At 43.0% G+C, this 12372-nt stretch overlaps 1 protein-coding gene across 4 annotated transcripts in view; it reads left to right on the top strand.

The window, feature by feature from the left end:
- The window catches only part of epha3 (eph receptor A3), a 114746-nt gene that overhangs the window by 20563 nt on the left and 81811 nt on the right, over positions 1–12372 (top strand). For all 4 annotated transcript variants that reach the window (XM_049593855.1, XM_049593854.1, XM_049593857.1 and 1 more), the window contains exon 3: positions 772–1432. In XM_049593855.1, the coding sequence (XP_049449812.1) occupies positions 772–1432 (661 nt within the window). The remainder of the gene's footprint in view (positions 1–771; positions 1433–12372) is intronic.

Raw genomic sequence — 12372 nt, 5'->3', positions numbered from 1 at the left:
GATGCAAATAACCAAGACTTGCAGCTTGAAAGTCCTCACTTGTAGAGAAAAAAAAAACATGTTAGTAAACGGGTGGAAAAAAACACTATAAGATTTTTGCTAATATTTAACAGCAATTAAGCAGCTTCACGTGAAGTTAATAGGACTGAGATGAGAAATCACACTTTGTGGTTGTTTTTTTTTCTCTGAGATATTTTCACAGTGCTCTAATCGAGAAAATTTGGCTAAGACAGCAAGTTTGCTTTTAATTAATTTGAGTAATTTACAAGAGATCTGGTAGTGTGATTTTTCACCCTTAAGTGTTTATTAGATGCTTAGTATTCAGCAAGAGTGAATCTGAATCTAAATAATTCATCTGCAAATGCTTACAGGGTGGAGATAACTTTTTTCTCTGCTATCTACCCCTCCTTTCCCCTTTTCTTCCTTCTTCTCTGACTCCAAATTCCCTCGTTCTTACCCTCTGCTTCAACTTTCCTCCAATGTCTTTGCTCCTTTTTTCTTTCTCTTTTGACCCCTATTTTCCCTCTTTCCCCTCACTCTCTGTCTCCCTTCTTTGCCCTTTTATCTTCACATCTTTATACCTTATATCACTTTCTTCTTTTTTACCTTCCCTTATAACTGTCTGCTTCCTCTACCTTTCCCTCCTTCCCTTTTTACCTTGAATTTGCCCCCTTTTTTCTCTTTGCATGTGGTTCTCTCTCTCGTTTGTTGGTCCTTTCTCGTCTCCCTCTGTTTCTCTCCTCCACCTCTCCTTCTCTCCATCTTTTTCAGTGGGAGGAGATCAGTGGGGTGGATGAGCACTACACTCCCATCCGGACCTTCCAGGTCTGCAATGTGATGGAGTACAGCCAGAACAACTGGCTCCGCACCAACTGGATCCCTCGCCAGTCGGCCCAGAAGATCTACGTGGAGCTGAAGTTCACCCTCAGGGACTGCAACTCCATCCCGCTGGTGTTAGGCACCTGCAAGGAGACCTTCAACCTCCTCTACCTGGAGACAGACGACGACCAGGGTAGCCACTTCAGAGAACACCAGTTCACTAAGATCGACACCATCGCTGCTGATGAGAGTTTCACCCAAATGGACCTCGGAGATCGCATCCTAAAGCTCAACACTGAGGTGCGCGAGGTGGGTCCCATGACCAAGAAGGGCTTCTACCTGGCGTTCCAGGACGTGGGTGCCTGTGTAGCTTTAGTTTCAGTGAGGGTTTACTTCAAGAAGTGCCCGCACACTGTGAGGAATCTGGCCTCCTTCCCTGATACGGTGCCCATGGACTCCCAGTCGCTGGTGGAGGTCAAAGGCTCATGTGTCAATCACTCCAAAGAGGAGGAGCCGCCGCGAATGTACTGCAGCACAGAGGGAGAGTGGCTCGTGCCTATTGGGAAGTGTCTATGTAACCCCGGGTACGAGGAGAGAAGCAACACCTGCCAAAGTAAGACAGCTCTTCTTTCAGTCCTACGTTTTTGTCTCTCTCATCCTGTCTTTGTCATGTTTTCCAAAGCTGCAAAGTGTGCAAAGTGTGTGATGAGAAGACTGTCACACTTCATATCTGTCAGCCCTGAACCTTTAATGCCTGATGCCTACCCTTTGTCTATACTTGTGTGTATGTGGAATACCTTCAAAAGAACCCCAAAATCCCACAGTGTTGCTGGACAGTTGTACGTGCGTATTTCCATGCATGTGTATGATGTGTTCTCCAGGTCTTTGAGCTACATGCTGCACTGCGCAGTAGTTCAATAGTAATCTTCTGTGTGACACATCATTAGCTATGGGAAGATCTTAACCAGAGTAGCAGGGATGGGACTGATAACCCAGAAGAAAGGAGTGGGCTGGAGTGGATGGTGAATAATGGAATAGTTGTGGTGATGGCTGCGGGTGTTGGCGGAGTCATGAGTGGGTAGACACTGGAGTCTGGAGATACTCGATCTCACCCCGAAAATCTGTTGCCGCCTTGGAGGTGGTTTCAAGAAAGCCAGAAAGTTTGGCTGCCTGGCTTTGCCTTTCATTTTCAGACTGTCTGCGACATCATCATCACATATGTTTTTGCTCTGATTTGAGTTATTGCCAGTCGGATACTGGAAAGAGTTAAAATGTGTTAACGAAAGAAACACTTTCGCTGGCAGATGCAACTATTTCCCAACTTGTTTATTGATTGTAAATGTCCTCTGATTGTCCTTGTTCGTCTTCATTTCCCTTTACTTCACCTCATCTACTTAGACATTAAGTAAATGATGCCTCATGGCAACTTTTACACCCCCTTTGGGATTAGGCAACCGGTGGGTTCAAAGGTTAAGTGTCTCAATGAGCCCTTTCATCTCAGCACATAACAAATTTCAGTTCTGAGTTCTAAACTTCCCAAAAGCACATTTAGTTTTTTACATTTTCTTTCTAAAAGGCTGCATGTATGCACTCAGACATAACATAACTAGATAATTTTGCAAAATTTAATTTCCTGTGTGTGGCTTCTGTGGCCAGCGTAACATCTTTCATCAATTACAGTTGCAGTACTTCATCAGTGGTTCTCTGCAGCATGATGCTTCACATCTGCACAGTAGCTTATCGAGTGCAGCAGACCCATATTTTATGTGCAAGAGGAGATAATATATTTTAATACCATTGTTTATAATGTAAAATAACAATAGAAGTAGTACTTGCTTACTTCAGACTCCACTGGTTTATGTCTTTGTGTATTTTTGTTTGACCATGCCAAAGAGAAAAAAAGACTGCTGACTCCCCACTTTCCCTTTGTTGTGGCTGGTTTCTGTGGTCCATATCATACTAGATGTGCTCCTCTTTTTTCACTTTCAGCGAGCTCCTCACTCTGCTTAAGAAGCCAGACACAGAGTATCTATTTGAAAGCAGCCACCTCTGCACTGCGGCTGTTCCACCATGACTTTAAAGTTAAGAAAGAAAAAAAAAAAGTGTTGGAAGTTGGAGGAAAAAGCAGTTTGTCTTTAGCTCTCTTACTCATTGTGGCTGGCCCTAAATGCTCCCATGTTCATCAACTCTCTGCTCTCTAGAGCCGTGCCCAGTGTTAATTAAAGATCAAAGGCGGTCTCCCCAGGTCAAGCCCCTGCTGTCAGGGCCAAGGGAAGCTCTTTTTCTGGGGCTGTAGACTGCAGACGAGCATGTCTCACTGGCCAGATGCGAGGAGAAACTTTGTCGCAGCTGTCAGACGAAAACCTCGTATGTGCAAAATGTAAACAGACTGGGGAAGTTGTAAAATTGTGGGCAAAAAGATGACAGCAAAAACAAGGCTAAGCATGAGAAGTAGACTTTAGAAGTCTTTAGAATAGCTCTTACTTGGACGTGTCCCATGTCTACATACATTTAAAACCTTTATCCAATTAATATGTATAAATTAAAGGGAAAATAAACTATTTTTTCGCAACATTGTCAGCAAATTCTATCCACCAATTTTGCCTTCCTCACAAATTTGAAAAGACAAAAGTTGCAGATACAAGAATGCGACATTACATCAACAAATGGCAGACCCCTGTCCCCCTCCGTACCACCCTCCTTTCACTTCCTGTCTCTGTGTATTGTGTGAATGTTTGGATGTATTTGACAATCTCTTATTAGTTTCAGAGAGGTCTAATGGACTCTAATAAGGTCTTATGTTACTCTGGAGTGGGACAGCTGCACCAACAGGCCCCCACAGCCCCCGCGTGCAGCCGTCAGGGGCCCCAGCAAACAGCTCGCTCTCCAGGCCCTCTGTGTTAACAGATAGATGAGTGCATGGTGTTAGGTCACCGTACAGACTGATAGCGAACAAGATGAAAACATATTTACAGGGCTGCAGCCAGATAAAACAAAATGAAACAGATGTCAGAATCACTTGGTCATATTTTGTTCCATGATTCCATAGAGAAGATTGTTGTTTTGTTATCAAATACATGGGGAGGAAACATAGATTCTATAATTGGATACCCTTCCCTACATCAAACAAACAAAATTTAGCTAACACCACAAACGAATAATCTTGTAATTAAACACACAGGCTGTCAGACAGCAGCGGTTAGATAGATTCAAGGTGTTTGGATTGAGTGTTGTTGGCTTTGACTGTTAGCTCTGAGTCAGATGTGGATGGAGCACCTCCACTGAATATTTCATGCTTTGTTTTCTTTGACCGAACACCTTGAAGCAGCATCTTCCACTTACCTCAGTCTCTGTTCCATGAGTGTGTGTGTGTGTGAGTGAGAGAGGAAGCGCAAGAGAGTATGAGAGTAGTTGCCTTTGTTTACTCAGACGCCAAAGTGTGTTTAAGGGCTTTAATAGAATACACTCTAGTATTAGATTGTCATTATCTTGCTTGGCTGTGTGTGTGTATGTGTGTGTGTTTGTGTGTACAGCCAGAAATGTTTATGAAAGCGAGGATGTTTTTCCAGTGGCGCCTTCAAAAGAACACATGAATTCTGTCTGGCCTTGGCAATGGGACGCCGTGTGGGAGCTGCTGTTATGAGAGCGTGTGTACACGTATGCGTGTGTGTGGCTGCGTTACATATCTCACAGGGTGCCGTGTATATTGCTGTGAGCATATTTTGATATTTCATCATCCATATCAGAGCAGATGTCATCGGATCTTTTGTCAGGCAGCGACACGGTGAGTGGATGTGGCGTTTTTTCAGACTGTACGATGGAATGGACGCGTCAGTCATCGTCTGGATTACCGTGTGTTTTGTGAGCGAGCTTCGGCCTTTCCACAGAGAATGTGAGGCCAGATCTAATCTCGCTAAGTCAGTCTTTCATCTGTCATTAGAACAGACTGGAGCAGGTGAACTAACTCCTATCTACCATCAGTGCGAAATTCCTGCAACCCTAATTTGATCCTAAAACAGCAAACGGATGTCTGTCTGTCGAGTTTCAGTGTGTGTGTGTGTGTGTGTGTGTGTGTGCTGCAAATGCAAGCAGCTGTTCTGCTGTATGTTGCAAGGATACCCAGGTTTACATTCTTACTGGATTTATCAAGACACACAATCCTCAAACTTGCCAGTACCATAATGCTTATTATAATTACACATATACAGTAAATCCATATACATAGACACAGCGACACATACACTCAAGCCTACTTAAGCCTGAGTTACAGGTTTTGCCTGGATTAGTTACCATATCTTATTGTAAATGAAAGAAGTGAGAAAGGCACAAAAATGAGTAATAATTTTGCCAAATTTTAACGCACTATAACCTAAAGATTTCTAGCATTTCTAACAGATAATTTTACCCCATATGTAAATGTTCTAAAATGATTAGTTTCTGCTGACAGCATTGACCCAACATTTCCAAATGACAAGGCCTTTCTCTCCTTGTTTACTTCCTCCTCTTCTCCCTTCCCTCTGCTCACCCCTTGCGGCTGATGGTCTTGGCCCCCGGTTCAAAGCCCGGCGTCCATCTCATGTCGAATGTTTTATATCACTCTCCACTTTCTCACTTAAGTGATTTAGCTGCTGCCCTCACGCGCAGACATGCTTGGCTTTCAAGCAGACACATTATACATCTTTTGTTGGCTTTGTCACGCAAACCTGCGTCAACCTGACCAATGAAATGCTCAAGCTCAGGTCTCCCCAAAGTGATTCAGCATCCATTTTGTCATTGAACTCCCTGTGATGTTGTTGCGGTTGCTGGAACTGCCAGTGTGTCTCGATCTCCGTTTCAACTTATTGTTTTGGTTTGCCGGTCCTGAGGGTTGATGTAGGATCGTGGACATCCAGTGTGGCTTGTGAAGAAACTTGTTTTGCAATTAGCTTGCAAAAAGGAAATGGCATACTTTCAAGGGTGGTCAGACCACACTGGAGCTACAAAACCAGTAAATATTGAACTTAGAGTCATCAAGTAGCGAGATGGAAGACTCCAATGGGATTCCAGTGTTGCTCTGTTGCTGCTGTGAGATTGTTTTGGAGTCTCTCTGCCCCCTAGTGATCAGAAATCCTTTAATGCATCTTACTGTTTATCTTAAAAGACACTCCTGCTATCCAATTAAACCTTTGATTTTGGAAAATATTAATTTGTTAATAGCTTTATTTAAATTTGGCAGTTACACCTAACTCTTCTCGGCTTACCATGTTGCTTTCTGCTTCAAATACATATTGATCAAACACCCATTTGGGCCAATTAGTAAAAGCAGAGGAGATCCAGCAGCACTGTCAAAGTCCTGTGGTTGTGTTTGTATTTCCCTTCTTATTTTTCTCATCATTCTCTACTGTTTTTCGTGCATTTCTTTTTTTTTTTATTTGTATATTTTTCTGCCAGAATGTTGAGGCTGAGTGCTGTGAATTCATGGAGCTATTGGCTCTGCTCGGGTCCCTTGGAAGGACTCTGTTTGTTTGTGTTGGCCATTATATAACTGCCCGGCTCTCCACAAGAACATGTCAGCTCCCCACACACCCACACCCACACCCACACACACACACATACACCACCACCACCACCACATCCCCTAAATTACAGTGACAGTGTTTCTACTTTAGCAACAGGCTAATATACGATACAGAGTCTTTATTGTCTTCTTTTGGTGCCAGATATGTTTTTTGCATTATTACATGTGTGCATCTGTGTGTTGTAACCTTTATTTATCCACTTCAGTGTGTCCTCTGAGCCATTGTTCCTTTTCTCAGCACCGCCCGCTACATATCATATACCAAAGTTGCACACATTCACAAAGGTAGCTGCACAGTCTCGAAGAATATAACAATGGCCTGTTACTGTTGGGCGTTCAGTTCCTTGTTGTGGGGCACCTCCATAGTTGTTATTGAAAGCGGGTGTTGCCCATATACTTCCACCACACACATTTTCAAAGCCAGTGCAGACAATCACGTCAGTTTATGCTTTTGCTTTCCTCTGTGTGTGTGTGTGTGTGTGTGTGTGTGTGTATGGTTGAATGAAGTGTTATACTGTACATGGCTCTGCTCTAACACTAGTGTTCCATTGCATCAGTCTCCTCCTCTCTTGTCAGTTTAGCTTAGTGTGGAGGCTTTCTCTGCTGCAGCCTTTTTGGCTGTGCGCTGCCTGGCACTTCGCCTTTTTGGAGCTGAAAAGAAGAGGAGAGGCTGGAAGAAAGGACAAGGCCTGGATTGAGTGCTCCAGTGAGAAAGGTCTTGAATCATGATGTTAACACTACACTATACAACCGTTGCTGAATAAAAAAAAAAAAAACATAAAAAAAACCATACAGCCTTTTTAGAATTATTTTTCCTGATATCACAGTGTCCCATTCCAATCGCAGAGATGCTTTCGCAATGTCAACTGGGCGCTCTCTCCACAGAAAGTTGATGGTAAAAACTTTTTGAGAATATCTTTGGGGATTTTTTTAGGGAGTCCACTCTTCTGGCATTCACCTTATCACCTAATATGTTTCAAGTTGCATCAATCCCTGCTCTGTTTACCTTCTTTTATTCACTTGCAAGCAACTGTAGAGGCTGAACACAGGGCAAAAGGGAATCCGTGCGCTCTACTAATGTATGACAGCTCAGAAGTGCACCCTCAGTTCAAGCTGATCTATTTGCGTTCATTTTTTATTTCCATCACTGCCCAAATTTTCAGTCCCTCCAGTACTGTTTGACTTTTTGAGGATCTTCCATAACCTTGATGTGCAAAAAAAAAAAAAAAAAAAAAACCTGAGCTAATTAAAGCATGCAGAGAAGCCCGCAGCAATCATACTGACTCCCACTCCACAACACAGCAGCCGGGAGGGGAATCTGACTGGAGGGAGGGAAAGAGAGGAAGAGAGAGTGAGAAATAGAGAGAGAGGAAGAAGAGAGAGGAGAGAGAAAGAGAGAGAGATAATGAGCATAGCGTTAATTAGAGACACCATTCAGCTGGCAGGAAAGGCAGGAATTACTCACTAAGCAAGGAAACTCAGCAATAATGTTGTATATGCTCACATGCTGTATGGTGTGTGCACATCTGTGTGTGTGTGTGTGTGTGTGTGAGAGAGAGAGAGTGGCTAGATGAACAAGAGAGAGACAAGGCAAGAGAGCACATTCATATGCTCATCCATAGCTGTATGCAGATTAAAAGACTGCACGATCATATGTCTGTTAGTGTCTCAGTCCCTCTTAAATCAGTGTCTCCTTCTTTATCTCTTCAAAGTATTATTATTATTATCATATGTATAGTTGTATGCTGATGCAGCGTCAGTGTGTATGTGTGTGTATGCTTGTGGGAGTGTGTCTCTGGCACGCAGGGCCAAGGGGGAAGCTGCAGCCAAAGATGCAGGAAAGGTTTGTTCATTTGGGGTATTATTGCCTGTTTGCTTTTCTCTTTATGGGCCTTCCAGCGCAGGCTGGGGGTTGGCGGGTGAGCCCGTCACCCCGGGGCCCTGGTGCTGTTAGGACTTCAAAGCTGTTGGTAACCACAGGCTGAGGAATTCAACTTAACACACAGACAAATACACCCGCATGCACACACACACACACACACACACACACACACACACACACACACAGACGCACAACCGGGCCTAAAACAGAAATGGAGGGATAGATAGATGGGGTGTTTATTTGTTGGAGGGGCCCCTGCCAGTTGACAAGACCACTTCACAGTGGTCAGTCTTTGTGTGTGTTTGTGTGTGTGAGTGTGTGTGTGCATATGTATGCATATCTGGGTATGTGTGTGTACTGTACACACACAGACATGGTATGCATGCTGTGTGTGCATGCAAACAAATAACAAAAGACAAAAAGAAGAGAACACATATGTATAATTTATGTGTATACGTGCATGTGTGTGTTTCTTTGCATTTCCACGCATGCAGCCGATGGGCGCGGCTTAACACTGACGGACGATCACCATGGGACTGACATAACTAGTGTGTGCGTACATGCGTCTGAGCGTGTTTGCGTCGGCGGACAGGCAAGGACAGAGGGATGGACACCACGGGAAACGTCCTGTCTGACAGACACAGTGGATGATTGGATACACATGTAATGTAACAGGGGATGGGAATGGGGGGTTGAGGGGTGGGACAAGGGAGTCACTCCATCATTCTTGATAGATGAGAGGGAGCAAGCTGAAGAGGGAGGAGAGGGGAGGTGAAGGCAAGAGAGAAAGAAAGCGAGCTGTCAGTGGGATATAGACCCCCGCTGTGACGTTACCGCTATCAATTCAACATCCACAGAGGCTGACATGTCTGTTTCTTTCTTTTTTTTTTTTCTTTTTCCCCAGTATTGCTCCACTAATCCTTTTCCTGAGCGCATTGCTCTCAAATGTTCCAGTAAGTTGGCTTGTAAAATAAAATGTTTCCCAGCAGAACTTGAAGACGCAGGTTACAAGATGAAATAGTCATCAGTGACATTTACAAAAGCTTGTCTTTGTCACTGTTTAATGTAATACTGATTTAAGTCATCACAAGGGATTATTCTTCACAGTTTTCTATTTGTTTTGCATAAAAACATGACACATTACAAAACTGCTTTTGAATAATTGATTATAAAAACATTATTTGTAGGGCAAACGGCTTCCTCATTTATATTTGTAATTACTTGTATGGAGTCTGGGTGATCTACAACATAATCAAGAGCTCATTTGCATTTAACCTTTTTTTCCTCATTTCCTATTAGGCTACCTCTCTCTACCACTATCAGTGTGTCACTTCACAACTCTGTCCTTTATAATGTGCATTGCTTTTATTTCTACCTTCAGCAGCGGTTGGGGTTTAAACAACTGTACAAACAGCAAATCAAAGGGCCAAATAATGCAGCCAGAGCCTGTCAAAGAGTCTAATCTTAATGATCTACTCTTATAATACAACTACCAGCATTATAGTGAAGACTACCTAAACTGAGAGCAAGTTATGACCAAGACCACAGTATGTCAAGACCGAGACAAGACCAACACTTCTGCCCCAAACTTCCGTTTGGTACGCATTTTTTCTGTTTCCACTGTGAAAAGTTGCGTATGGTATCAATGGAACCATTCCAACCTGTCCCCATTTTTGAACACCCCTTCTGTTGGGGTACCTAGCACACAGATCGGGTACTATTAGGTGGAGCTGTGAACACTGCAGTCCAGTAATTGGTCAATAGCGAATGGTCACTCTGCTCAGGGATGAGTTGTGGTTGGTTTTGTAACCATTGTTCATCCTGTGGCTTAGTTTTACATCTGTAAACTATAACTATAAAAATAAAGGATGTTTTGCTGCCTCTCGCAGCAGACCTGGGCCAACTACCACCAACTTTTAAGGTGGAACGTTTACTTGTAATGTTACTTTATCCATCAGCCCACCTTAAATTTCAATGTGACAGCTTTGACCATTACTTTAGTTGTTTTTGTGTCTCTTGGATGACTTTAAATGTTTAAAAATATATATATTAATTTCGACCAGATTATGTGAACTGCATATATTCTAATCCTCACTTGGAGGAAAAAATGCACAAACCCGCTACTTTTAAATATTCCATTGAGAGAGACTCTCACTGCAGCCTATTTTATTTGTTCTGAAAATGTCGGCATGCAACACCGTTCTGTGGACGACCCACATTTAAGGGTACTGTTTGTAGTGGAAATGCAAAAAAGGACCTAGGGTCTAGGTACCATGTCTGAAGGGTAACTATTGGTTCCAAAGGTACCATACTGAATGTGGTGGAAACGGGGCTTTAGAGGGGTTTCAACCAAGTCATGGCCAAAACCAGACCATAGTCTCACACTGCTCCTCACACTCATGATAAAATGTTGTTTTAGTTCCATACTGTTCATTCTTTGGATGTATTAGTGTACCATGAGAACTATTTTGATAAAATAATCAAAAGGCATTTTGGAGGTGATTTTTATGTGTAAATTTCCCTTTGCTTTTCTATGACCAAGTAAATACAAACACTAAGGCGCTGAAATCAACTTAACCCTTTTTATTCCACTTTTTTGCCCAGCCAATTTATTGATATCCTGAACCCTCTTTGTCTGAGACCAGGACAAGGCAAACTATTGAGTTCCAGATAAGACTGAGACCTTGAAAAAATGGCTTTGAAAACCAGCCATGAGACCAAGACTGATCCCGAACACTACACTACTGAGCACTACAACTATAAGCAATAGATATTTAATGTGAGCTTAAATGACATTCTGTGTATAACCTGTGAATAAAATGGGCCTTTTACTGTAAATGTAGCATTTCTTATGTCTGCTGTCCTTGGTGCTGAAGACGCCCCCAGCTGCAACCCCAGACACATTTAGGGGCTGCGGCTGTCAAGTGTCTCTCTTATCTAAACACGTCCTGTAGGCATGTTTAGTGACACTGCGAGTACTTGTCAGAAGCATCATCTCATTGTACAGCTGCGATGCTTGTGGTAAAGAGAAGGAACTCTCAGTGTCATTTCAGTTTGAAAAACCCAAGCGTCACCGCATAAATGTCTGTCTTCCAGCAGCTGTCTGATCTCGCTCGGCATCACAGATGTCAGCATAACAACCTTTCCGTTTCAACAAACACTGCACTCTTTAATGACAAGCCAGGCAAAGGCAGCGCTGTCTGCTTTAACACTTTTGAGAGGAAGGGCACAGCATGGAAGTCTAGTGGTAATTCTGCAGTGAGGCCTCAGCCTTTTAGCACATAGACAGTAGCCATTGATGTAGTGACACATTAGAACTGCTGCACTCATCTGTCCAAGAACTCAGATATCTCACTCGCAGCGTTTTTGGAGATTTTAGATCTCGTCACTTTCTGCATTGACAGCACCGACAGTTAACATGCTGGGGTATTGACTTAGAACCAGAAGAAGTGTAGGAGGATTTTTGCACACATAATGCTGTATTTGAAGTCATTTATTCTTTTATTTTTTTGGAGGTGCAGTCTGTAATTCTGAAGAAAGACAGTTGATTGTTGAATCTAATTCCCAGGTTGGCAAAAGCAGACGCTTTGGGTTGGTGGTTCAGTCTGACTGCCAACCCAAGGTTGTTGGCATTTGACGACCCAGGAATGGGGCTCTTTCTTCAGGATTGCATACTGAACCCATAAATGATCAACGTAATGTTGGTTATGCCAAAGAAATACATTGTTTTCAAGCCTCAAGTTTGGTCATTGCCATCTTGGATTTTTGGAGCCAGAAGTGCCCAGGTTGGACAAGAGGGTTGAGCTTTGGAGGAGTGATTGGTGGCATTGTTTATGCCTACATTTAAGCCCTACACAACAACAACAACAACAACAACAAAACACACCCCCTGTTGTCAAGAATGGGGAAATTATCCATGGAGACCAAAACTGATCTATAAACCAGGCTGTAAACATGTTTATTTCTGCTGTAAAGTAGGGCATTTTAATATGGGCGTCAATGGGGAGTGACTCACTTTTGCAGCCAGCCTCAAGTGGCCATTTTAGGAACTGCAGTTTTTGGCACTTCCAAAGCTTTATGTCTTTATTTTATTTCATGTTTCCAATACAGCCAA

The sequence above is a fragment of the Epinephelus fuscoguttatus genome, linkage group LG13 (genome assembly GCF_011397635.1).
Source record: "Epinephelus fuscoguttatus linkage group LG13, E.fuscoguttatus.final_Chr_v1".
NCBI lineage: Eukaryota > Metazoa > Chordata > Actinopteri > Perciformes > Serranidae > Epinephelus > Epinephelus fuscoguttatus.
This window is presented reverse-complemented; position numbering and strand designations above follow the sequence as displayed.